Raw genomic sequence first — 25,702 nt, 5'->3', positions numbered from 1 at the left:
GAGGCTTGCCTTGTTATGAGGTACATAACTCTGATAAGATTTAGGGCTATTGTATGTAATCAGGCAACTTATCTAACCAATAGCATACCTCATCATGCAATTTGTACTCTCTTCTTTTGTCTTATTCAATAAACTAATCTTCCATACTCTTTTTTTATTACTTTATTTCCTTGGCTCCAATTTATGTATGACCAACACAAAATTCTATTTAAAATTACCTGATCACAAATTGTATCTGACTTTACCTTTAGCAATTCAGTTTTTGAATTTGTTGATGTTAAACTAATATAACAATTTGTTTGGTTTACCAAAACATTATGGCTGAATAAATATTGGACTGCTGTTCAACACTGAATCACAAATTAAATAAACAGTTAACTCATTACTAGGCTGATATCATATTACTGTTCAGTGCGTAGCCTGCCTACTACAGAAAATAAATGAATAATCATGTGTAAATATGATAATTTAATTCTAAGTTTTTTGTAAGGATTAAAACCTTATTCCTATTATTATTATGCCTTCTATGCTGTTGCTAAAAAATATTGTTGACTTTAATAGGCACATTACATAAGGCTAGTTTCCAACTAGTCAAATCAGTTACTTTGTACTAAACGGCAAAACACGAAATTATTACGGAATTTGTATGAAAAAGCACACTTTGAACATAATAATGTACAAGAGTAGTATAGGAAAAAGACAGAAAATTGTGGACAAAGCTAAAGAAAATTTCGCCTAATTAAATTATTGAGATATATTGGACTAAAGATGATTGTCCCAAAGCAGACAATAAAAAGCATTTGACTTTTAAATGAACAAAGCTACCAACATGATGCATGTCAATCAGAAAGACAGATGGTGTAGTTAAGATTAATTTATACCAATAATGGTTGGTCAAGCACTCAATTGCTGGTGAATTGAGCTTCCTATGGGGGTCTGTGCAGACTATTGCTTCAATGAGTTATCAAATGTCGAATAATTGTTCCCCTCAACTGCCTTAACAATCTATCAGCATGTTAATTGATCAAGTTCTATCAAATATTAGTTATTCTATTGTTGTTTATTGAACTTACATCATACCTTTAAATGATTTGGTCCATTCTATAACAACTTCTTTCATAGTTCTGGCACTTTTTAGAGCCATTCTACGTATCTTTAGCAGTTATATCATATCTTAAGCATGTTCTAATCCCATACAAGGTTCATACAACAAAATTCATAACGCATTTTGACTGCGTTTATCTTGTTTCAAAATACAAAACACAGGGAAAGCTTTGTGGAAACTTCTAGCTATCCTTTTGTTAACTGTAGTCTCATGACTTGCGGAAGTTATTCATTAGGAAAGAAGTCAGATGCATAATACTCATCATTACCCCTTTGTTTATCCTACAGATGCGTTGCATTTAGCATATTGTGTAGGCATAATTACTTTTGCTTGATCAGGTGTTAATAAAGCTAATATCCACTTGTTATTTTTCGTATTGTTCTTGAATGCATGTAGGTATTAAATCGTGTGATCTTGGAGTTAATATAGGATTATATTGGGTGTACCATTATGGGATGCATATAACAGGTTTTTGTCCCAGTGGAGGGCAGAAAAGGTGACTCTATGCCCCCTGGCCTTGTATGAAACTAAAACCAAAGGTCAAATGATCTGTTTACTAGTCTTCTTCTATCGTGTGGGTTGTGAGGTGGATTACCAACCCCATCAACCCTGGTGTCACAGTTATTATTGAGCCGCCATAGGCCCCTGACATGACTCATGGAATGACTACGTACTTACATCAGCAAGTAATAACCGGGAGCAACTGCTTAACGTTCCTTAAGCACGGATCATTTTACTTGTGGACAACCGGGTGATCAGCCTGTAATGTCCTAACCAAACTAGGGATCACAAAGTGATTTTTGTGATTTGTTCCCACCGGGATTCGTACCCGGTACCTCCGGATCGTGAGCACGACGCTCAACGGAGGCCGTTAGCTAGTAATTTACGATTATTAAACTATAATACAAACTTATTTCCTGTACATTTTCCAAACTTCCAAACATATTTCGCAATACGTATTTCGTTCGATATTTTTGGCGGCCACAACTGCGATTCGATAATGATTAACGATCCTTCGTGAAACATTTATGATATTCGGTACCCCTAATTTAAACAACCTTGAATTCTGGCGTTCTTTTGATCTATCTAGTATTTACTCAGCCTGTATCCACACACTGCTGGGTAGACCTCCGCTCTTTCACGCCATCCTTTCTAGTCCTGTGCAAGTCTCATCCATTGCTTTCAGGCGTACCTCGCGTACCATTGTGGTTTGCCTCGATATCGCATACCATCCCTTGGCCACTCAATAACAGCCTTAGTCCATCTGTTGTCTTCCCGTCTTGCCAAGTGTCCTGCCCATTAAACAAAGAAACAAGAAACATTTATTGAGAAGCTGTGTAGGTACATACATGCAGGTATCAAACATTATAAAATTGTCTCAACAGCATGTCTATGTCGGACGTACATTTCCACTTAAGCCTAGCGATTTGTATACATCTTCGACTTTAGTGCGTTGCCGAATTTCGACGTTTGGTATACGATCTACTAGGTGGATGCCAAACATGGTAACTGCTTATTTACAACATTATATATAGCGTCATGTATTTTGTTTTTCCACTTGATTCATTCCTTGACTTAAGGGTCTACCTTATTAAATAGGCGTTTAATAGCATATCAACGTACTAATTGCTATTCGATTTGACATTAATTTGACTTGGTAGTTTGATATCAAATTTGAATGATGTTTGATTCGTATATTAATTATTTCAAGATTTACGTAGGTTCATACGTTGTTAAAAGATGAGTTTACTACAGGTGTGCTATAAAGGCCATATCTAAGCAATTCATCTAAATATTGAATTTGAATTATTAGGTGGATTGTCTATTCAAAAATTTCAAAGTTTTACTATCGTCTCGAAAACAACTGGATATTGTTTATTCTTCTTCTATCGTGTTGGTTGTGAGGTGGGAGTTATCAACCTCAAAAACACTATGTACTTACTGCCATGGTATAAGAAGACCAGGTATGCTCAATCCTATGGCAAGCCGCCATTGCTAGCCCATTGATGACGTAAGTGTCACCATGAAAATGGTATCTCAAACATTCCAAGGACAAATTTTTTTTTATTGAAAATTAACTGACTTACTGACTAATGTATTTAATTACTATTATACGTATATATATATGTATGTAAATATTGTACTCAAGAGTATTTGTTTTTTTTTATTTCACCTTTCTACATTCTTAAAATACAAGCCAATGTCATACAATGCGATCATTATGGCTTGGATATGACGCCTATAAGTCTTCAAGGTATCGTGCGAAGTCATTCGTCTGCGCACGCGACGCGAATGATAATGCGTACGTTTTCCTCAACGACTCAAGGTGTTACGACAGTTCTGGGTTTTACGAAGGCCTACTGTCACTGTTTGTTGATCTAAGCGCTCCCCACATGTCTGGCCAAGTACATACATAAGGAAAGTCACGCCTATTCCCCACCGGGGTAAGCAGATACTACGGAAATCCATTTGATTCGATCCTGACACACTTCTCTTCCATCCGACACATTCATCGATTGTTTCATACACGCACGCCGGTTCAGAGTAGATCGTACTGAAGCTTTTCTAAGCTCATCTCCAATTTGGTCAATGTATGTCCTTCTAGGTTGTCAGAGGAAGACCTCTGTCAGCTCTACCACCAGTCTTCGCTTCATAATATACTCTTCTTCTATCGTGTGGCTTGTGTGGTGGAGTACCAATCTCATGAACCTTGGTGTCAGGGTTACTATTGAGCCGCCAAAGGCCCCTGACATAGCTCATGTAACGACTACTTATTTACATCAGTAAGTAGTAACTACGACCAACGGGTAAACGAAGAATATACTCTTTCGTTTGCAGTAGTAGGTATAACAAGATATAGGCTTTGCATATCTGAAATACATATGGGTTATTCTTAGTTAAGAGGTACTTTCAATGGCTAAGACAAAAAAATACTTTTTTTCCATACTAACTTCCAAATTAACCTATTTATTGATTTAAACTAAGTGTTTTCTTCTTGCTCACTCAAATTTATTACAGAATCGTATGTAGTTTAGTCACAATAAGTTCCAATATAAGAAAAAAGTCTCTCCCCTGGTCTGTCCCCAACCCGACTTTATTTGTAATCCAGTTATAATGAGTGCATTAAAATTCTACATTTACTTTATCATTGTTATATTTATATAGAACAAAAACTTAGTCACAGTGTCTTATAAGTAAAATTACTTTTATTCTAACTTTTCATAAATAATATCGACGATGAAAATTGTCCTTCGTATTTCGTGTCTCGTCCCCTGGCTATTTGTTTTCGTTTAAAAATCAATTTTGTTTAGCAAGTTTGTCGAAGTTGTGACCTTGAGTGCATAGAGTTTAACGTGAAGTTAGCAACAAGCGGCGCATAAGCCGACTGCGTAACCATTTTAACGGTCATTCTAGTCACGCCGCTCGCTGGGTGTAGAAGTGTTGAGTGAATGGAGTCTCTCCTCTGGTAAGTTTTATTTAGTAGTCATTCGTTAAAATATTAATATTTACTTAAATATTCACTATTAATAGTGCACACAATGTTATGTTTGGTTGTGAATTTTATCCGATAAACACTTTTACGGCTATTTTAGATATCAATCGAAAATGTATCTCCCCTGGCGTATTTCCCTTGGCTCTTTTGATGGCAGGGGAGATACTTAATGTCCAGGGGAGATACGTTTGTTTGCGTTTTCATGACTACTTCAAAATTTTTCTTTATTTAGTATTATGTATATCTTAGCTTTACAATGTAGTATGATTTTTTTACAGAAAAAATGGCGTCTAGAAAAAAAATGACGCGTGAAGAACGACTCGAAAAAAAAAGAATAGCAGAACGATTGCGATACCAAAAAATTAAAAATGACAAAGATAAGTACGCTCAACAAAAAGTCAAGGAAAGGGAAAAATATGAAAAGAAGAAAGAAAAAGGAGTTATTAAGACAGTCAATCAAATGACCCCCAGAGAGCAGCGGAAGGCTAGAAAAGTTTGGAGAGAGAAAGCAAAAATTCGTAGACGTCGTTTAGCACTCCAAGATTTAAGCAATGCTCCTGAAACCCCACCATGTTCAGATAATGAAGACCCGCCGCAGCCCCCTCAAAATATAAATAGGCGAGCGCAGGCAGCACAGCAAAAATCAATTCGAGCAAGAAAAGCAAGAAACCTGATAATAAGAAAACAAGAGGCTGAAATAGCTCGACTTAAGTCTGCAGTCCAACGTTACAAGAAGCAAATACAACGGATCAAAAAACCACCAATTATCACACCCAACACTAAAGTAAATTTACTTACATCAGCAGTAAGTGCAGCTGACAAAGAAACCATAAAGAAGAAACTGCTTTTCAGTGAAGTTATTACTCAACAACTTAATGAAAATTTTTCAAATATCGACACTGTCCAAGAAAAAAGAATCTTCAGAAGAGTGTTAAGCGGGAAAATAGTAAAAAAATACAATGTGTTACCGGAAGAAATGAAAATAAAACCTTTGAGTAAAATAGACAACAAATTAAAACTGATGGATACAAAGCGCAGCTCAAAAAAACACAGTCAGAATTTGAAAACCTGCATAGTTAAATTTATGGAAGATGATTCGAACAGTAGACTTTGTGCAGGTAAAAAAGACTTTATAACGAAGATGGGCGAGCGTAAGCAAAAGCGAGTTATGCTAGATACGTTATTCAACTTGCACAAACGTTTTCTGGAAAAGACACACATTCAAATATCTTATTCAGTGTTCTGCAAACTCCGACCATTTTGGGTCGTCCAACCACGCTGTGACAGTCGTAACACTTGCATGTGTGTTATACATAGCAATATAGATTTAATGCTGAAATCACTTTACAACGCTAAAATAATATCTGTGTCGAATTACGTGGACCTTCTAAACCAAGTTTGCTGCAACAGATTCAACGAAAAATGTTTATCCCGCGAGTGTAAGATGTGTTTAAACAAAGGTCTTCATTATAAAGAATTCGATAACTCTATTCAACTATTTTACAGCAAGTGGCAAAGTGTACGCCAAGATATCGTGGATTTAAAAACTCGAAAACCTCGAACTGTAACGAAATGCGTTAAAAGCTCACTACAGATTCTACCAAGGGACTTGATTTTGGATTTGGAATCAAAGATGGCTAAGTTTTTGAATCACGAACGAAACATAGTGCACCAACATCAAACTATAAAAACAAAAAAAGAGTCCCTCACTGAGTCAGAAGCTCTTATACACGTGGATTTCAGTGAAAACTACCTAACAAAATTCGCTGAAGAAGTACAATCCTTTCATTTCGGAGGATCGAGACAACAAATAAGTATGCACACTGTTGTAGTCTATACTAAAGAAGTCGAGCAAGAGCTAAAAAGCCAATGTTACTGCACATTATCACAAAATTTATCGCACTCACCTCCTGCAATTTGGGCGCATTTACAGCCCATACTGGACTGTCTGCCGGCTACTGTTACAACTTTACATTTCTTGAGCGATGGGCCAGTCACCCAATATCGTAATAAAATGATGTTCAAAGTTTTGGCAACGATGCTAGTAGATTTCTACTCTAATCTTGAAAATTTCACTTGGAATTTTCATGAAGCAGGACACGGTAAGGGAGCTCCTGACGGAGTGGGAGCTACTTGCAAGAGAACTGCAGATAGATTAGTTGCGAGTGGCACCGATATTTCATCAATAGATGACCTAGCTAAAGCCCTTGAGAAAAGCTGCCCGAATATTTTTACCGTAGATGATGCAAACATATCTGAAAAAACAGCAAAATTAGGTTCTACTGAAGGTTTAAAGACTTTTTCAGGCACACTAAAGGTTCACCAGGTCACTGGTTGCGTTCTTATACCTAATTGCCTGATAATGAAAAGTTTGAGCTGCTTCTGTGACTCAGAGTTATGTCGTCATTTTCATTTGGGTACTTTGGATTATCGACAAACACAACTTCGTCTACGTGTTGATGATATTTACGGAGCTAGCGATTCAGAAGATGAACCACTAATCAATTTCGCATCTCAAGAACGCAGGAAGAAGCTTCAAGAAACACTACAGCATTCTGTGCCTGCCAGTATTAAAAGCAAACTGCACAAAGATAATTTAAAGCCCTCAACATCTGGAAAGGAAACATTCTGCAATGGTGATTTTCTGCTGGTTAAACTGCAAGATAGGAAAACAGAATATCGTTATGTTGCAATGTGCACAGGTGTTGAAGAAGATGATGAACTTCAAGTTAAATTTTGTAAAATCGTTGATGAAACTGGAAAAAAGTTCAGAATTAATGATGAAGATATTTCTTTCATCACCTGGGATCAAGTTTTTAAAAAACTTCCCGCCCCAAACTTAAAAATGAGGGGGCAACGTATTTTTTATTCATTTAATGAATCTATTGATGTCTTTGAACGCGGATTTTAAAATTTTAATATTTCTAATTACCTTTTAATTAAAATGTTTTTTATATTTTAAGTACAAGAAAAGTTTAATACTGTTACTAAGTTTTGTTTCTTTTTATTTTATTATTTACTATTGATATGATTAATAGTAAAGTTATAGATATTTTTGTTTTGATGGAAAGAAAAAGTAAGAACCTATTTGTTTTGTACCTAGCCTTAAGAAACATTTAATTTTATAAACAATGACTGCAAAGAAATGAAAAGTCTGATTATACATAATTAATAAGTAAAATTTAAATAAAATAATAATGTTGATTCTTAAAAAAACTCTGTTTTTAATATGTCTGCCTCTCTTCCCTGTCCATAGAGTATCCTCCCCTGTGCATCTTGTCTCTACCCTGTACTGAGTATCTACCCTGGTCACTTATAAATCGAGAAAAAACTAACAAATTGACTGGCCACTTTGTAAACGTTAACAACTTAAATGTTTCTATAAAAAAAATATATAATTAAGTAGAAATATTAAAAAAAATTCCATGCCGTCACTTCATACAACATATTACCTCTTAACTAAGAATGACCCATTTATCAATGATGCAGGTCACTCAGAGGAGCTCGGTGGCGCAGCGGTAAACGCGCTCGGTCTGCGATTGTTGAAGTTAAGCAACTTTCGCAAAGGCCGGTCATAGGATGGGTGACCACAAAAAAAAAGTTTTCATCTCGAGCTCCTCCGTGCTTTCGAAAGGCACGTTAAGCCGTTGGTCCCAGCTGCATTAGCAGTCGTTAATAACCATCAATCCGCACTGGGCTCGCGTGATGGTTTAAGACCCGATCTCCCTATCCATCCATAGGGAAGGCCCGTGCGCCAGCAGTGGGGACGTTAATGGGCTGGTGATGATGATGCAGGTCACTCAGACAAGTGAGGGATCAAAAAACCCATAACATACGTCCGAAGCCTGACCTTTAAATCCAGAAAAGCGACAGTTGGTGTCGTTAACCTAACAAATTGAGGTAAAAAGGTAAATGGTACCGAATGCCATGCTTCCGTGGACGAATAGAGAAATATTTTATTACGATTGACGACTTTATACTAGAATAGAATAGTACTGTGACATTAGGCAGGTTTTTTTACCTATTGATAGGTTTGGTCTTGGCCTCATACTTGCCCGAAAGCATTGAGGATGCCTAAGATGGAGCTCGCTCGCCCGGAAGGTGCCTGTTCGCTCAGGCCTTGAAAGCACCCGGGTTATATGCATTCGGAAATACAGAAGACAGCAGAGAATACCACTCCTTAGCAGTGCGCATAATGAAGGACGATGCGAAGCGCTTTGTGCGAATAGTTGGGATATCCACCAAATAGGGATGGGACCAGCTAATCAGTTACTTTACTAAACGTCAAAACATCTCACCGTAATCTCGACTGATACATCACTATGCTAATGAACTTAACAACACTGGTCTCTGTACTTCGAGCTAATGTTATGTATAAATAAATGCACGTTTCGGTTTTTGTATCTACTGCTTCTGTAGCCATGTAGGGCAACGAATGCACACTTTGCACGTTTAATCAATTGGTAAACAGTTAATATTCACGGTCTGACGCATTCCTTGAATTCTGTATGAGTCAGGAAATAATGGATGGAATAGATTCATTTATCGAAGGAATTGAATCATATTTTATGAGTAGTCTTATACTGTTTGTTGTCACGTGGCAACAAAGTATATTTTACAATACATAACATAACATAAACAGCCTATATACGTCCCAATGCTTCCTTTATACTTCTCCTCAATCAACCGAAGGGGTATGGAGCATATTCTGCTGCTAAATTTCTTTAATTTTTTATCTCTATTTACAATCTGTCTACCTATACAAGAACCAAACAGACATGAGGTCTAAGACAAAATAAAATCGATCGATTGAATGACACTCAAGGAAACGAATGTCACAGCACTGGGTTTTGCACTTTGACAGATCTAACTCGCGCCTCGCGATCTAACCGCGTATGGAAAAGCAGTTGTAAAATTGTATCTGTATTGAAATATAGTCACTAATTGTACTGAACCAAACGTTCTATGCAATCGTAGGTATAAAGACTTCATTCATACTAGTTTAATATGACATAGCAAATTCGTTTTTTGATGAATTGCTCTCTAATTTAAGCAATAGTAAAATGCGTATAGTAATTAGGTATTTATAGCGTGTTTCTGAATTAAATATATTTTAAATTATGCATAGTATACACACAAAACGCGTCACACACGTGTGTAAGCGGTAAAAAGGCCACATCGAAGCAATTTATCTAAAAAAAGCGATATTAATATTTGACATTTGTTTGCATTGCGCACTTTTGTACGCGCAAATGTCACATTAGAATATTGCTTTTTTAAATGAGTTGCTTCTATGTGGCTTTTTAACCCCGCAGTACTCTATAACCCGCATTTTTCTTCTCATTAGAGTTAAGCGGTAAATGAGCACACTATGGAACAATTAATGCTAAATACAATTATGCTTCTTTGTTTTACTGTTGGCGAGATTTTCCGTGAGCACGCTAGGTGAGATGAGGTCATCGTTAATGTAACATTTGTATGCTATTTGACGTGGGGTTAAAGTATTCAGTTCAAAGGAAATCACTCTGGTCCTCTACACCGTTTACTGTTTATGACTTATACATTGTTTGAGCCAGCCTCCGTGGTCTAGTGGTTAGAGCGTCAGGCTCACGATCTGGAGGTCCGGGTTCGATTCTCGATGGGGACATGGTCGAAATCACTTTGTGAGACTGTCCTTTGTTTGGTAAGGACTTTTCAGTCTTGAATCACCTGATTGTCTGAAAAAGTAAGATGATTCCGTGCTTCGGAGGGCACGTTAAGCTGTTGGTCCCGGCTATTAGCCGTAAAAACACCTTCACCAACCCGCAGTGGAGCAGCGTGGTGGAGTATGCTCCATATCCCCTCCGGTTGATTGTGGGGAGGCCTGTGCCCAGCAGTGGGACGTATATAGGCTGTTTATGTTTGAGGTTTACGCGGTTATTATCACAATTAAAACACATAATACTGGGTTCTTACCGCGTTATCGGGAGTCTCATATCCCTGATTAACGCGGTAAGAACCCGGTATTAAACGCGCGTTCATGCGGATGCATTTTCTGTGTGTTAGACTGTGCGTGTTTTCTATACAAACGGAGATACTTACAAGCAACGGAAGAACACGCATCCACGCGCTACGCTGCATCATGCGGGGCAGTGTGAGAATCGCCTTAATGTACAACAAATCACGTAAAAGAAAAATAAGGCTTCAGAAAAATTCATTTATCTTATTCACATTCATGCTTTGGCCAACTTTACGTCACTTCGATTCTCACACGACATCCTTGACTTGGAAATGTACTTTGACGTACATATCCTGTCGCCACTGATTCATTCACGACCTCCAAATTCTTGGAACCAAAGTTGGCATTGAATCAACCAAAATATCGCACGGGGGCAAAATAACTGCGGGGATAAAAGAGTGTTAAGGCTCTTTTAAGGCACCTCCGTGGTCCAGTGGTTGAGCGTTGGGCTCACGATCCGGAGGTCCTGGGTTCGATTCCCGGTGGGGACATATCACAAAAAATAACTTGTGGTCCCTAGTTTGGTTAGGACATTACAGGCTGTTCACCTGATTGTCCGAAAGTAAAATGATCCGTGCTTCGGAAGGCACGTTAAGCCGTTGGTCCCGGTTACTTCTTACTGATGTAAGTAAGTAGTCGTTACATGAGCCATGTCAGGGGCCTTTGGTGGTTCAATAATAACCCTGACACCAGGGTTAATGAGGATGGTACTCCACCTCACAACCCACACTGTAGAAGAAAAAAGTGCTTTCGGTCACGTTAAGAGAGAAATAGTTCCATAGATATACAAATACGTAGATATATTCGTTGTTGTCCAATAAAATATGGCGCAGTGATTATAATTAATTACGCGAATTCGAATTCTAAGGGGGATGATTCAAACCATGATTCTGAGCTAGTGGAACTTTCCGTCGCAAAATTATTATTTTTTTTAGTATTTTTATATTATTATATTTTTATTAATTATTTTACAACTTATGTCCAACCACGGGTAGCTGTTCTAGGAAACCTAAAAATCGAATTAGGGGCCACGTATGGGTTTAATCGATTGAAACGCGCACTTTACGTCAATCAAAATGTCGCAGGCTCGAAACTCGGTCAAGTCGATTGTTTATTCTAATAAAAGTAATTAATTACTCTATCGGCAACATAGGCGTTAACAAACAAATAAAAATAATATACCTACGTCATACATCATCGTAACACCATACATAAGTAACTTAAATTGTAGTGTTACCGGGCTTGGGTTCTAAACCACTGAATTCGAATTTATAAGTTTGAGTACAGTCCTGAGCAATATAATGTACCCACTTTAGGACTATGTCGCACTAACATATTTGACATTTAGTAACAGCCTCCGTGGTCTAGTGGTAAGAGCGTTAGGCTCACGATCTGGAGGTCCGGGTTCGATTCCCGATGGGGACATTGTCGAAATCACTTTGTGAGACTGTCCTTTGTTTGGTAAGGACTTTTCAGGCTTGAATCACCTGATTGTCCGAAAAAGTAAGTTGATTCCGTGCTTCGGAGGGCACGTTAAGCCGTTGGTCCCGGCTATTGGCCGTAACAACACCTCCACCAACCCGCAGTGGAGCAGCGTGGTGGAGTATGCTCCATACCCTCTCCGGTTGATTGAGAGGAGGCCTGTGCCCAGCAGTGGGACGTATATAGGCTATTTATGTTATGTATGTATGGTACCAAAGTGTATATATTAATGTACATATTAATGCTCGTGACCGTACATGTTTGTATTAGGTACCTACTTGATATCACGCACACTTTATTACATGGGACTTAAACATAGCTGGTGAGGTGTTGGTATTGTACACCTCTGCCTACCCTTCGGGGATACAGGAGTGAAGCTATGTGTTAAAATAAACGGACATTTCTATTCTTGTTCTTCTTCTTCTATCCTGTGGTTTTGTGAGGTGGATTGCCAACCCCATCGACTCTGGTGTCAGGGTTATTATTGAGCCGCCATAGGCCCCTGACATGACTCATGTAACGACTACGTACTTACATCAGTAAGTAGTAACCGGGACCAACGATTTCTATTTATAGTAATATTTTGGTCTTTTTTCATATCAACTATACAAATCCGTGTAAAGCCATATAACCTACCTAGCAGGTGTGATCATATCTCGGGGTCAACTCAGAATCTTTACTGGGTTGCATTAATTAAAATTTCATTCATTACACTCCTCCTTTCAATTTTTCCAAAGCTAAAAACAACTTTTGCAGCTTCGCCTCATTCGTAACTAGAAACAGACTAAAATAACTGCGGGAAAACCGCATAAACGAACGAAGCCGTAATAACACGGCTTTGAAAGAGGATTTCAGAGGGAAAATTGAAGCAGTTTGCGGCTAAAAGCGCCAACATATTTGATACTTTATGGTGTAATTACTTTACGACCTTTTTATCATTCGAGTCTTTTCGAGACAAAGATTATAGAGACATCATCCCCCTAGCCCATTTTTCCCACTTTTCACAGGATCCGCTTACCTAACCTAACCTCTCGTCTGACCTTCCAACCCGTGATGAGAAAACTAGCCCAATGCAGGTTAGGTCACATACCTCCGAAAACTCAATTCTCGGAAATGTGGGGTTCCTCACGATGCTTCCCTTCACCGCCGAGCACGTGATAATCATTTATGATCCAAACATGAATTCGAATACAAATCCGACAATCATTGGTTTAGCGATCTGCTGGATACGAACCTGCGACCTCAAAGTGAGAAGGGGAACTGTCAAAATTTATGAACACTCAACAGTAACGACAACTTATGGGAGAAACAGGCAGTTTTTATTCTCATTGACACCGATTTTAACAAACCAATTTAATTTTAATTTAGTTTATCAGTTTTAAAAGTGTCGCTATCTCTGTTTTGCTCACATCATAAGTGAAGGACAAAACATACAGCTGTAAAGCAAGAAAAAAAGGTTTTGGCGTCAAAATCACCCGTGTTTGCTTAAAACTATCAAAAAACCAAATATGACTAAGTTATGCAGGAAACATATTCTTGAATAATATTTAGATGTGTCATAGTAAGTACTTCTTGCATTGTTACTTGAGTAATAAAACCAAACATTGCTAAATTCCAGGAAAAAATACACGTTTTAGACGTCACCATTGTTTTAATGGCGGAAAAATTCCGAGTTTTTAGTAGCAGACCGTGGTAGGTACGATAACTGGAATACTTAAGGACCGCCCGCAGTTCCCTTCACGAGGACCACATTTAAAAATATCTAATCGTTATCATTCAGGCTTCGAGTATCTTTTTTTTTTAACTTAGTACACAACGCCGTATGGTTAATATGGTCATGTGAAGTGATTGAGTTCGATTGTGTCATTGTGTAAAAAAAAATAAGTTTTTTTTTTAACTTGTACATTTATTTCCGTAAGAAAGCGAGGGTGATAAAAAAATTGTCGCTGTTATTGAAATGGCGTCTGCGCATACTTTCATTGACATACATATTGGTTTCTTGAGGTGAAGGTCTTTTTTTTTTTTACATTCGTCTTATAGTGAAAACCATATAAGCGCCATGTTGAAAAATCACATTCTGATGTCATTTGCTCCAAAAAAACACTCGATTCCTATCCAATTGAGTCGTGTACTGGATAAATTCAAGATAAATTATAAAATTCTGATTACTAAATAGGGACAGATCTAAAAGTAACGAAAAACATTTTCTTTTTCTATTTAACCTATTTATGAATTTTAATCAATAAAAACATTTTTTTTTTAATTCTTTCATTAAAGTTCAGTTACTCTTTGTTGGACTAATGTGATACTAACATAGATATAAGTTTAATTGTAACTAACTGTTAAATAAATAAACAATTTCTCCAAACCAAAAGAACGATTTCCTTGATTCAGCGCTTATCGCTATCGCCTCACTAGGATCGATTAATTCTTTCAAATGTTATCGTCTCAGACGCTCTGAGCCGAGGTTCGCGCCCAATAATGACCCTAAGGCCTGTTGTCGCAACGCTCCCCATTTGTGCGGCCAAGTAATTCGTAGTAGTTACTAGTTAATCTGAGGGCCTTCAAGGCTAGAGTGATCACCCTACCACATCGTCACTTATTATCAGCTGAGATTGTGGTTAAAAGCGAGCCTATATTAAAAAAAAAAATGGATTTACTGCAAATCTACAATAAGTCACGAATGCGAGACCGTATTCAGCAACGTGGAATAACGTGAATCTACCGCAGTCTGCAAGCTTTCAATGTCGCGACCTTCCCAATAAACGTTCACCTTGCCCCACAGACGCTTCCCCAAACGAGGTTTTATTTTTATTTATTTTATTTTTAATATAAAGGGTGTTAGTGACATCGTAACGAACACTTTGAGGGATGATTCAGACCATGATTCTAATTTGATATCAGATAAAATTTCCTTCGCAAAAGTATAGAATTGAAAATAATTTTGCAACGGAAAATTCCACTTGATGTTAACTTAGAATCATGGTCTGAATCATCCCCCTCAGTATTCGTTACGATGTCACTAAGACCCTGTCTACGTTCTTTTTAGATTGACGATTGAGGATCACTTGTCACTATTCGCTTCATTATGCGGATGATGGTGCACCTTAAGGAGAATCTGCCCTTACCTACATAATTTTACACCATCTTGTTTGAAAAGACTGTAACAATCCGGGCACACAAGAATCTCATTGTCACCTCTTTTACTCCTCAGCGATTTACGCGCCGATACGAAATGTCGCGTGGTGAATCGTTGTATACTTAATTCTATGCTACTGGTGGCTCCAATAAGTCACAGCAAATATCTTGTTGATAGGTTTTTTTTCTTGAGGCTGAGAGATATAATTTTTTTATGTTAATCACTACTGCGAGGTTGGTATATGCAATAGTGTCTTGGCGTCCCCTACTTCGGACGATGCTAAGGCACTTTATAAGTTATGTAAGGTAGCGGAGAAACGTAGGTTAAACCTATCATAATATCATAAACTGCCTATATACGTCCCACTGCTGGGCACAGGCCTCCCCTCAATCAATCCGATTGATTGAGGGGAGGCCTCTGCCCAGCAGTGGGACGTATATAGGCAGTTTATATATACTACGTATAGATCGGTATCTCTCCGCCCCGCACCAATTCACATCGGGCGCTGAGCTAGATTTACCTCACCCCCTCTGAGTCTTACTTACAGGAGTAAGGGGGAGAGCATGGAGACTGTGTCTCGCTTGCACTTACACGGTAAATGCAAACATTCATAGATGGATACATGCAAAAAAAGAAAAGAAGCAGAGTTTGAAGATGTACCCAGTAACTCGAGTAAAAAAAAAGGATCATTGCAAGATTATTGACCCTATCTATACAGTTGCCACGCCTATACTGAACAATATAAACATGATATATGTATAGTATGACTCACAAAGTGACACTATAGTTAATCGTGGTGCGTCATTGCTAGTTCGGTAATCCACTTCCTTCTATAGTTCTCTTAGAAATTGATATTTAGCAATAAGGCCGACTTCTCTTGACACATTTTTTTTCCGTTATATTATTCATTCTTCTTCTTATTGTGTGGGTTGTGAGGTGGAATACCAACCTCATCAACCCTGGTGTCAGGGACTACTGAGTCGCCATAGGCCCCTGACATGAATCGTGTAACGACTACATACCCACATCAGTAAGTAGTAACCGGGACCAACGGCTTAACGTGCCTACTGAAGCACGGATCATCTTACTTTCGGACAATCAGGTGATCAGCCTGTAATGTCCTTACTAAACTAGGGATCACAAAGTGATTTTTGTGATATGTCCCCACCGGGATTCGAACCCGGGGCCTCCGGATCGTGAGTCCAACGTTCAACCACTGGACCACGGAGGCCACAACTAAAATACAACTTGCAGCCACTGTTTATATGAATTCGTAGACATTGATGTACAGATAGATAAAATCTTTATTTAGGTTTAAGACGTTACCTACCATGTAGTAATCAATAAACGCATAGAAGCCAGATAAAGTCGAGAGGTTACTCGAGACTTCTAGTTACTTAGCCTTTCATAATGTATTACATTGGCTTCGTCTAGAACCTTCGAAACCAGCTGCTTTTTTTATCATCATCATCAATTTAAGAGCCACGCTCTTGCCGCTGCAGCATTTTCCATGCTACTTTTTTAGGGAAAAATAGGGCAGTGGTTTCAGTCTTGCCTTCCGCCTCTCAGTACTCTGTTTGAAGTGGGATGGCGCCCAGAGTAGTCTATTTCAAAGTCTTACTAGTAGGTAGGAAATACATGACCCATTTTACGAGAATTAGCTAGGAGTCGATTATAAAAAGTATCTTTAAAGTATTTTAAAAAAAATATTTCATCGTCATTTTCCATCGGATGAGATTGTACTCAAAAGAATCTCGTAATCCGTAAAAAGGTTTTTAAGTTACTTTCGAACCATTAGCAAATTTCTACACAAAATACGTTATTTCAATAAAATTATAAATAAACGTTTATTAACGCTAATAGCTTCCAAGACATGATTGAGACGGCCCAGTTTGAGTGCAAACTTTGACCTCTGAGGTCAGATATTGGTGCTAATTTCTGCAGACGCCATCTAATTTTATTTTAAGTTATACCTGTCATTTTCTTATCCGTTGAAAAAGAAAGGGACGGGTAATCGATAGGCATAAAATTTATGGAATACACGTCAATTTTAAGGAGAAATCTAAAACAACCGTATAAAAATTTTACATCGGCCAATAACCCGACAGAGTTAAGTAGACAGCACGTCAAACGGATTACATACCAGCGAGATGCCTATTTTATTCGCCCGGGTTATTTATTCGTTTTAAAATTAACTTGTTTGGAATCATCCGTCCCTTTCCTGATAAGAAAATGACGGATATAAATTAAAATAAAATTAGGCGGTGTATGCACGAATCGGGGCCATTTAACAAGTATAAACAGAAAATAATATTTTCCCTAAATATATGTTTTCATGACGCGGAGAAAAAGATTTATTACCCATTTAGAATATTAACATAACGGTTCATCCATCGCAAGATGAACTAAGTACCCATACCTCACCGAGCCTTCTGTTAGAACAGATGAGCCGTATCGCCATTATAATGGTCGAGCCAACTGTATTACCTGAAAACTGCACTTAAATTAATAGCTCGTTGGTGGAAGTCCAGTACCGAGCTTCGAACCGGCGCTCCCCATTTGAAAAGCAGCCACAGGACCACAGTGACTCTTAGAATCTATAGATTTCATTGAATATTCTTCTCAACGATGAATAGACGCGAATTATCGCAAAGCAATTCCTTCTCAAAAGGCCTGGTTTCTTATCGGGTTCAGTGCAAAGTTCTGAACATAAAGGGTGCTCCATTTACAAAGGTGACCAACCTGTATAACTCATTACGGGTATTTGCGGTCGTCGACCTTTGTAATTCAGTTGATGTGTACATATATGTTATGTTTGGGTATTTATTTGTATTAGTGAACACCCTTTTAACCTTTCAGTATTTTTTGTCTTTCTAAGCCTTTTTTGATGTCTTTTTTGTTGCGTGCTTTTGTGGACACAATTCACATTTTTGTTATTATTGATTACGTTATGATAAGTTGTTTGATTAACATAGCTTCACGCTTGTCTGCTCGAAGGGGTAGGTCAGGTTAGTTATACACCCACTTCTTGTATGTTTAAGTCCCATGTAATATGAAGCTAGCCTAGTCAGTCTGATGCGAGTGGGATGGCGCCCAGAGTAGTCTTATTTCAAAGCCGTAATAGGACTCCTGTCCTCCGTCTCTGAATAGTAGGTTCCAGGTTATAGTCTCTGTGACTCGCCTCTTTCATCCTGGGGCTTCAACCTCCGCCCCTGCAATCTTTGAGGTCTTCACCTATATCCCTGGGCAAGGGTACTAAATACCCCGTAGGTCTGGGTCCCTATCCGAATTCAGCCACTATCTCACTCCAGCCTACTGAAGTAAGAGGCGCCCACCCCTGCGGCAAGGACGCGTCGAACAGGAATTGCCCCAGTAGAGGACAGAGAAGATGACTCTGTTCCCCCTGAGGCGGGGTTTAATGGTCTTGTATGAAACCAAAACCATCTTATCTACTGAATAAAGATCTCAGAGGCTCACGGGCCTCAGGCGGCTCAATAGTAATCATGGATTGCTGAGGATGGTTGTATAGAGAGTGATTACCAGCTTAACATCTTATTAAATAACGTGATTAGTAAGTTGACTCTTCGTCATTTCCGTCATGATGTTTTTTTTTTAATTATATACGACTGTATGTTACGAGGTCATGATAAAGGCAAATGTTTAGTCTATTGCTGGAGAGAACTTACATACAATACATACATACATTCCTGTCCTATTTAAAAAAATAAATTAATTTAAAAGTGTAGTACTTTGTGTTTCAGGCCAGTGTATATTAATATTAAAAAAAAAAGTATATTTATGGTGTTTTATGAAATCTGTAACTTTTTATAGAATCAGGAGACAGTTGTATCTATATCCGGTTAGCCACCCAAATAAACAACAAATAAAACGGTCTATGGCGACAGGAAATTAATATAAATACAATTTTAATTCAGCGATGACCTGAAAATATGTTGTTTGCCCGTGTTTACAGTTTCGGTCGAATAAATAAAATTACCTATTCATTCATAGGAATAATTTACAAGTTGGGTCACTGTCAAAATTATTAATGAATGGTACACTTACACACGGACACGCACGCACGCACACACGCACTCACGCATGCACTCACGCACGCACGCACGCATGCACGCACGCACGCATGCACGCACGCACACACGCACGGACACACACAGACACACAATTTGTATATATAACATGAGCTCATGACTATATTCCCTATTGGGTTAGTCAGAGGTACATCCATTGCAAGTTGAATCAAGCACAGTGATGTGCCTTTCATCAGGGAATGTTCCCAAAGTGGGAATGTTCGCGTCGTAAAAACTCTTTAATAATAAGTATACTGGCTGGTTTTCTTTTTCAAATTGCTCTTTTTTGTACTGTGGTTTTATCTGTCTAAAAGTTAGCTAATAAAGCTTTTTTTACACAAGGCTTTGTGGCGGGAGACGGGAACGGGACAGTTGCTTTCTTCATTGAATAATCTAAATAATTAATACGAAGTGGTGTTTTGTGGTTAATGATCGCATTAAGTTAGTCGGAAGACATTCGCGAGTGTTATTATATCGGAGTATTCAATAAACAAAGTGTATCTGCCTATTTTCGCTTCGTGGCAGGAAGCCGCTTCATAACTCGAAAGTTTATGCGGACTTTCGAGTTAATTCGTTTGGGGTTCGGAGTAGGAGTCTACTCCGAGGGTGGGGGCTTAGGTTTCATCATCATCACCTTTCATCATTTCATTAATCATCAATAAAAAAAATACGTAAGACATGGCTGTATGGGCATAGTTCCCTTTGCCTTACCCTTCGGGGAAAACCAAACAAAAAAAAAAATTACACAAGTTTTCCACCTTTTTCCCACTTCGGGAATATTCCCGGGAACAACACATCACTGATCAAGTACCCCCGCTTAAGCGAGTTTTCTGTTAGACCAACGTGATAGGTGGTGAGCCGTATCGCTGTCTACTATTAATGGTCGAGCAAAAACAATTGTTTTTTGAGTGAATTGAGTGATAACCAGGCCTTTTTTTTGGTGAACTGCTGCACCCATATACCTTTATGTTTTCTAAGTAAATGTATATGTGTGTCAAATATGTGTGTTTTATCTAAATAAACTCTTTTATTATTACATACATACATAAACAGCCTATATAAGTCCCACTGCTGGGCACAGGCCTCCCCTCAATCAACCGGAGGGGGTATGGAGCATACTCCACCACGCTGCTCCAATGCGGGTTGGTGGAGGTGTTTTTACGGCTAATAGCCGGGACCAACGGCTTAACGTGCCATCGAATCATCTTACTTTTACGGACAATTAGGTGATTCAAGCCTGAAAAGTCCTTACCAAACAAAGGACAGTCTCACAAAGTGATTTCGACAATGTCCCCATCGGGAATCGAACCCGGACCTCCAGATCGTGAGCCTAACTCTCTAACCACTAGACCACGGAAGCTTTTATTATTATTATAAGTAATTATATTTGTTATGATGGTAGTAGGTTGTAATACGGAATTACTGTTAGTTGTGATAATACGACATTGAACGGGTCCAAGTGTCTGATAAATAAAATGACTCATCAATCTGTTGACTGTGTGGAATGTACGTGATTGATAAAATATTAGGGATAGAGCAAAATAGAGATGGGGTCAGACTTAGTTAGAAGACGTTTCCATAATCATCGTCGACTTATTGTGAAAAGCTTTTGTACAAGAGTCCCCAAATAAAAACACTACAATAGGGTGTTTGACTAGGTCAAAGATAAATTATAAAATGCTAATCTAGAAATAGAAGCCAGTCTAAGATGTTCAAAAATAAATCTCACTTTACTTTTTGAGTTTTATTTATGAATTGAGTAACAATAAGTACGACGTTTGACAGCTTTTATTGATGACGTCACAGGTCAGTATTTTCGTACAAAACCAAAGTAAATTTTCGTTTCGTCGCTTCGTAAAAAGTATCTCATTTGACTAGCCTTGTCAAATAGGCTATAGGATGAGGGTTTCAGTGTAATGTAACTCTAAAATCCTGAAGTGCAAGATCCCAAACGCAGTTGTTGATCGCCGCCAGTACAAAACTTACGAACTAAACGGTAGTGCGTTTTAAAATACAACTAGCGACATCTAGTGGCGCTCGGTTGGTACTAAACATTTAAACAAAATAAAAATGTACAAATAACAAAGTGAGACGCGTTAACAGCTTGTCTGTTTTGGTAACAAAAATCATGTGCGAAAGTGATTTTACAAAAAGGCCGTTAAGTGTATTAAAGTGATGACGATAAAATGTCATTGTCCTTGAAGTAGTCATCATCTCCCTAGCATTGTTCCGTTTTACACAGGGCCCGCTGACCTAACTTGCAGATTTGACAGGACCGATTTTTTATACAAGCGACTGCCTGTCTGACCTTCCAACCCGCGAAGGGAAAACCAGCCCAATACATGTTACGTCACATACCTCCGAAAATGCATTTCCTCACGATGTTTTCCTTTACCGCTGAGCACGTGATAATCATTTCTGATCCAAACATGAATTCGAAAACAAATTCGACATACATTGGTTTAGGCCTGTGCTGGGATTCGGACAGGCCTAAACTGCGACCTTAAAGTGAGAGGCTAGAGTTGTACCAACTGGGCTACCACGGCTATATAATAATACCACGAAGTACTTATATCTAAAATAAATTATGTCTATTTCTAAGTATTAGGCTAGAGGACAGAGTGTCAAATCAGATAGGTGACTTAAATTTATAAAACATCAAAACAGAACTCGTGAATAGAATAAGTCTACTTTCCAAACATTATTCATACAATTTTCTAACGCAGTCTTCATCCGTTACTCCAGTATCTGAATTGCATACCAACTGTTTTTCAATAGGGAACCGTATTTTGTTAGAAATTCATCTGAATTTAGAATGGATTCTAAACGTACAGATTTATGTATTCGGTCAATGCTGACGTCAGACTTTTGAAGTCAAGGATCTTGTGTATGCGCATATTGTCTTCCTTTAGAAAAGCTGGATACACTTTTTGCAGAAGTCATTCAAGCCTAACCAGTGTAATCTTCAGGTTAGGTAAGCGGACCCTGCGAAAAACGGGATAAGGCTAGGGAGATATGCCATTAGATTGCGAGGAGTGGAAAATTGTTAACCGAGCCTTACATCAAATCAAATCAAATATACTTTATTGCACACAACATACAAAACAAATTAACACAGATGATGATAGATACAGTACAATCTGGCGGCCTTATTGCTAAGCAGCAATTTCTTCCAGGCAACCAGTGGATAGGAAACATTATTACAATTTGGTGCGGGACAGTGCAACATCTAGTATAAAATAATAAATACTATAAATAAAAAAAAACAAATAAAAGTAAAATAAATAAATAAAAATAAAATAGATAATAAATACTTACATCCCAACAGGGGATAAAAGGCTTCGAAGGAGATTAGAATAGAGTCCTTTCTGCACAAAGGCTATGTAATAAAGCTCTTTACATAACTTTTGCACCTGTTTACTGCCATACAATTGGCCTCCTGGGGACTTGCAGCTCTGAGATGTGTTCTGTCTCATCTTTAATCGAGTTTTTTTCCACTTTAACCTCATTGTTTACAAATACTCACTGGAGAAATAATGGCATGACTCATGCGCATTCAAACGAAGCGATAATGAGTTATCTTGAATTAATAATGCGTGCCGCAGTAGCATAGGAGTATAAATCTGGAACTTCCTATTGTTGTTTAGAAGAGATAAGATTGATCATCATCATTAATTTAAGAGCCACGCTCTTGTCGGTGTAGCATTCTCTAAGCTACTTTTTTAGATAAAAATAGGGCAGTGGTTTCCCTCTTGCCTTCCACCCCGCAGTACTCTGTCTGACGTGAGTGGGAACGTGAGCCCAGAGTAGTCTATTTCAAAGCCGTACTAGGACTCATGTCCTCCGTCTCTGAATAGTAGCGACAAGCTTTATTTATTGTACTATTTGTTCGTGCATGATATTATATTGCAAATTGGAAGCGACGATGGTGAATGTCGGTGTACGGACAAACCAAAGTTGGTTTTTGTTGCACCGTCAATTGTAAAAAAAAATATTAAGTACTGTACTTATTTTTAATAAATAAATAATAAGTAACTGCTGCTTTCTGTCAGGTTCCAGGTTACAGTCCCTGTGATTTGCCCCTTCCGTTGATAGATAAATATTTTTTGAGCACAATATATACAAATAAGGATAACAGATACAGAGAGGAGAGGCCTAGGAATACATACCGCGGTCAGGGAGTCCAAAAATGAGACAGCAATATTGCGTTCTTAGATGAATTGCAACTATGTGGCCTTTTTACCCCCCCCCCCCCCCCAGATCCAGTATGTTATAAAGAAAGCCCAATAGAGGCAAGAGTACCCTAAACCGGCGAGCATGCATGAAGTCTTTGATGAGAGTGGAAGAGGCGAGAGTGGTGTGTCTGCATCGTAGTAAGTGGAATTCCGTGGGCTCTGCTAAACCAACGGGACATAGGCGTGGTCTTTACGATTTGAAATGTTTTTCCAACATTCTTAAACTCACGATTGTTATTTCCTTTGGAGTATAGTCCTATAGAGTTATAGCTCACCATCTACCACGTTGGTCTAACCGAAGACTTAGTGAAGAATGACTGAAGTAACCCGGGACCAACGGCTTAACGTGCCTTCTGAAATACAGAATCATCTAAGTTAGTCGGACAATCAGGCGAGTCAGCGTGCAATCTGCAATGTCATAGCTAAATAAAGGACAGTGTCGCAAAGTGATTTCGATATTGTTTCTCAATAGGAAGCGAACCCGCACCTCCATATCCTCCGTGAACCTAACGCTCTAACTACTAGACCACGGAGGCTGTACGATTTAAGTAGACCTAATTGTAAAAAAATCTAGTAGAGTTGTAGTACCTGATACTCTTATGCTAGGCATACCTAATATTAATGTCTCAAGGGTTGTTGGCAACGACCTTTTATATTATGTAAATCCATGTCTTAATACAGTTTTCCTCCTCGCCAGGTCCCGACGGCATCAGCGGACGATGGCCACTGTATCTGGTACGGGGTCTGTTCCAACGCCACGGAGCCGAAGAGAGTCAACTGCTTCTACAATGGCACAGCGAAACCTGTTGAGCCGGATGCCAAGGTATGTCTTATTTATTATCATCATCATCATCAATTTAAGAGCCACGCTCTTGTCGGTGCAGCATTTCCATGCTACTTTTTTAGGGAAAAATACGGCAGTGGTTTCCCTCTTGCCTTCCGCCCCGCAGTACTCTGACGCAAGTGGGATGGCGCCCAGAGTAGTCTATTACAAAGCCATACTAGGACTCCTGTCCTCCGCCTCTGAATAGTGCTGACAGTTACTGCTGCCCTCCGTCAGGTTCCAGGTTACAGTCCCTGTGACTTGCCCCTTCCGTCCTGCATTGCCGTACCGATGGCTCCCATCTTCGCCTCTGCAACCGTTGATGTATAACGCTTATTTGAGGCTTATTAATTATATCAATATTAATTACAAGATTTAACGAGTGTACTAAGTAAATCAGTCAGCAAATAAAAGAAAGATATTATTTATTGTAAAAAGGACGCCACACTATAATATACTCTTTATTGCTTTAAAATTCAAAGTTTAGATAATTTATCGTTAGATAAAGCATAGGCGAGCTTATCCCTAATTTGGGATTTCTTCCAGCTAACCTTGGACAGCCAGAAAGAAACTCAGTATTTCATTAAGATCAGGAGTCATGTCGTTCACCTCAAATGCGTATTTTCACACCAATTTCGTTCGGAATCGTGTCAATTAGCGTCACTTTTCGACCTGCAAAGGCGGGTAACCGGGTCGGGGTGGTTACTACGTTCCGTATGCTATATTTAGCATACACATGCAGTTCTGACGTCGAGCAGCCCTAGTTTCCTACGAACTTGACCTGAGGTCGTTGGTAACAAAGACGTAGACCTAGGAATAACATAACATCACGACTGTGTCCGCTGAAGGGTAGGTAGATATGTATAGTATAATATAAACATATACACCCACGTGAGTGAAAAAAAAACAAATAGAATTCTCTTCTTATCGTGTGGGTTGTGAGGTGGAATACCAGTCTTATCAACCCTGGTGTCAGGGTTATTATTGAGCCGCCAAAGGCCCTTGACATGATTCATGTAACGACTACCTACTCACTTACATCAGTAAATAGTAACCGGGACCAACGGCTTAACGCGCCTTCCGAAGCACGAATTTCGGACAATCTGGTGATTAGCCTGTAATGTCCTAACCAAACTAGGGACCACAAAGTAATTTTTGTTATATATCTCCATCGGGAATCGAACCCAGGACCTCCGGATCGTGAGTCCAACGCTCAACCACTGGACCACGGAGGCTGTTACAAATACAGTTGATAACATGGTTTTTAACGTCTGTTTATCCTTCAAAACGAATTCTACCGACACTTCAAGCCTGGTCTTTTCAATACCATTTCTGTTCA

General features: G+C 38.7%; 1 protein-coding gene and 1 non-coding gene across 6 annotated transcripts in view; one reads left to right on the top strand and one right to left on the bottom strand.

Moving 5' to 3' along the window:
• The window catches only part of LOC126373946 (NPC intracellular cholesterol transporter 1), a 97,610-nt gene that overhangs the window by 1,398 nt on the left and 70,510 nt on the right, over positions 1-25,702 (top strand). For all 5 annotated transcript variants that reach the window (XM_050020327.1, XM_050020329.1, XM_050020328.1 and 2 more), the window contains exon 2: positions 24,238-24,363. In XM_050020327.1, coding sequence (XP_049876284.1) covers positions 24,238-24,363 — 126 coding nt within the window. The remainder of the gene's footprint in view (positions 1-24,237; positions 24,364-25,702) is intronic.
• Trnav-cac (transfer RNA valine (anticodon CAC)) lies at positions 16,377-16,448 on the bottom strand. Its single transcript has one exon. It is a non-coding gene; the product is annotated as a tRNA-Val (tRNA).

This window comes from Pectinophora gossypiella, chromosome 16, assembly GCF_024362695.1.
Source record: "Pectinophora gossypiella chromosome 16, ilPecGoss1.1, whole genome shotgun sequence".
Classification (NCBI taxonomy): Eukaryota; Metazoa; Arthropoda; class Insecta; order Lepidoptera; family Gelechiidae; genus Pectinophora; species Pectinophora gossypiella.
Note: the sequence above shows the minus strand (reverse complement) of the source record. Positions and strands in the feature narration are given on the sequence as shown.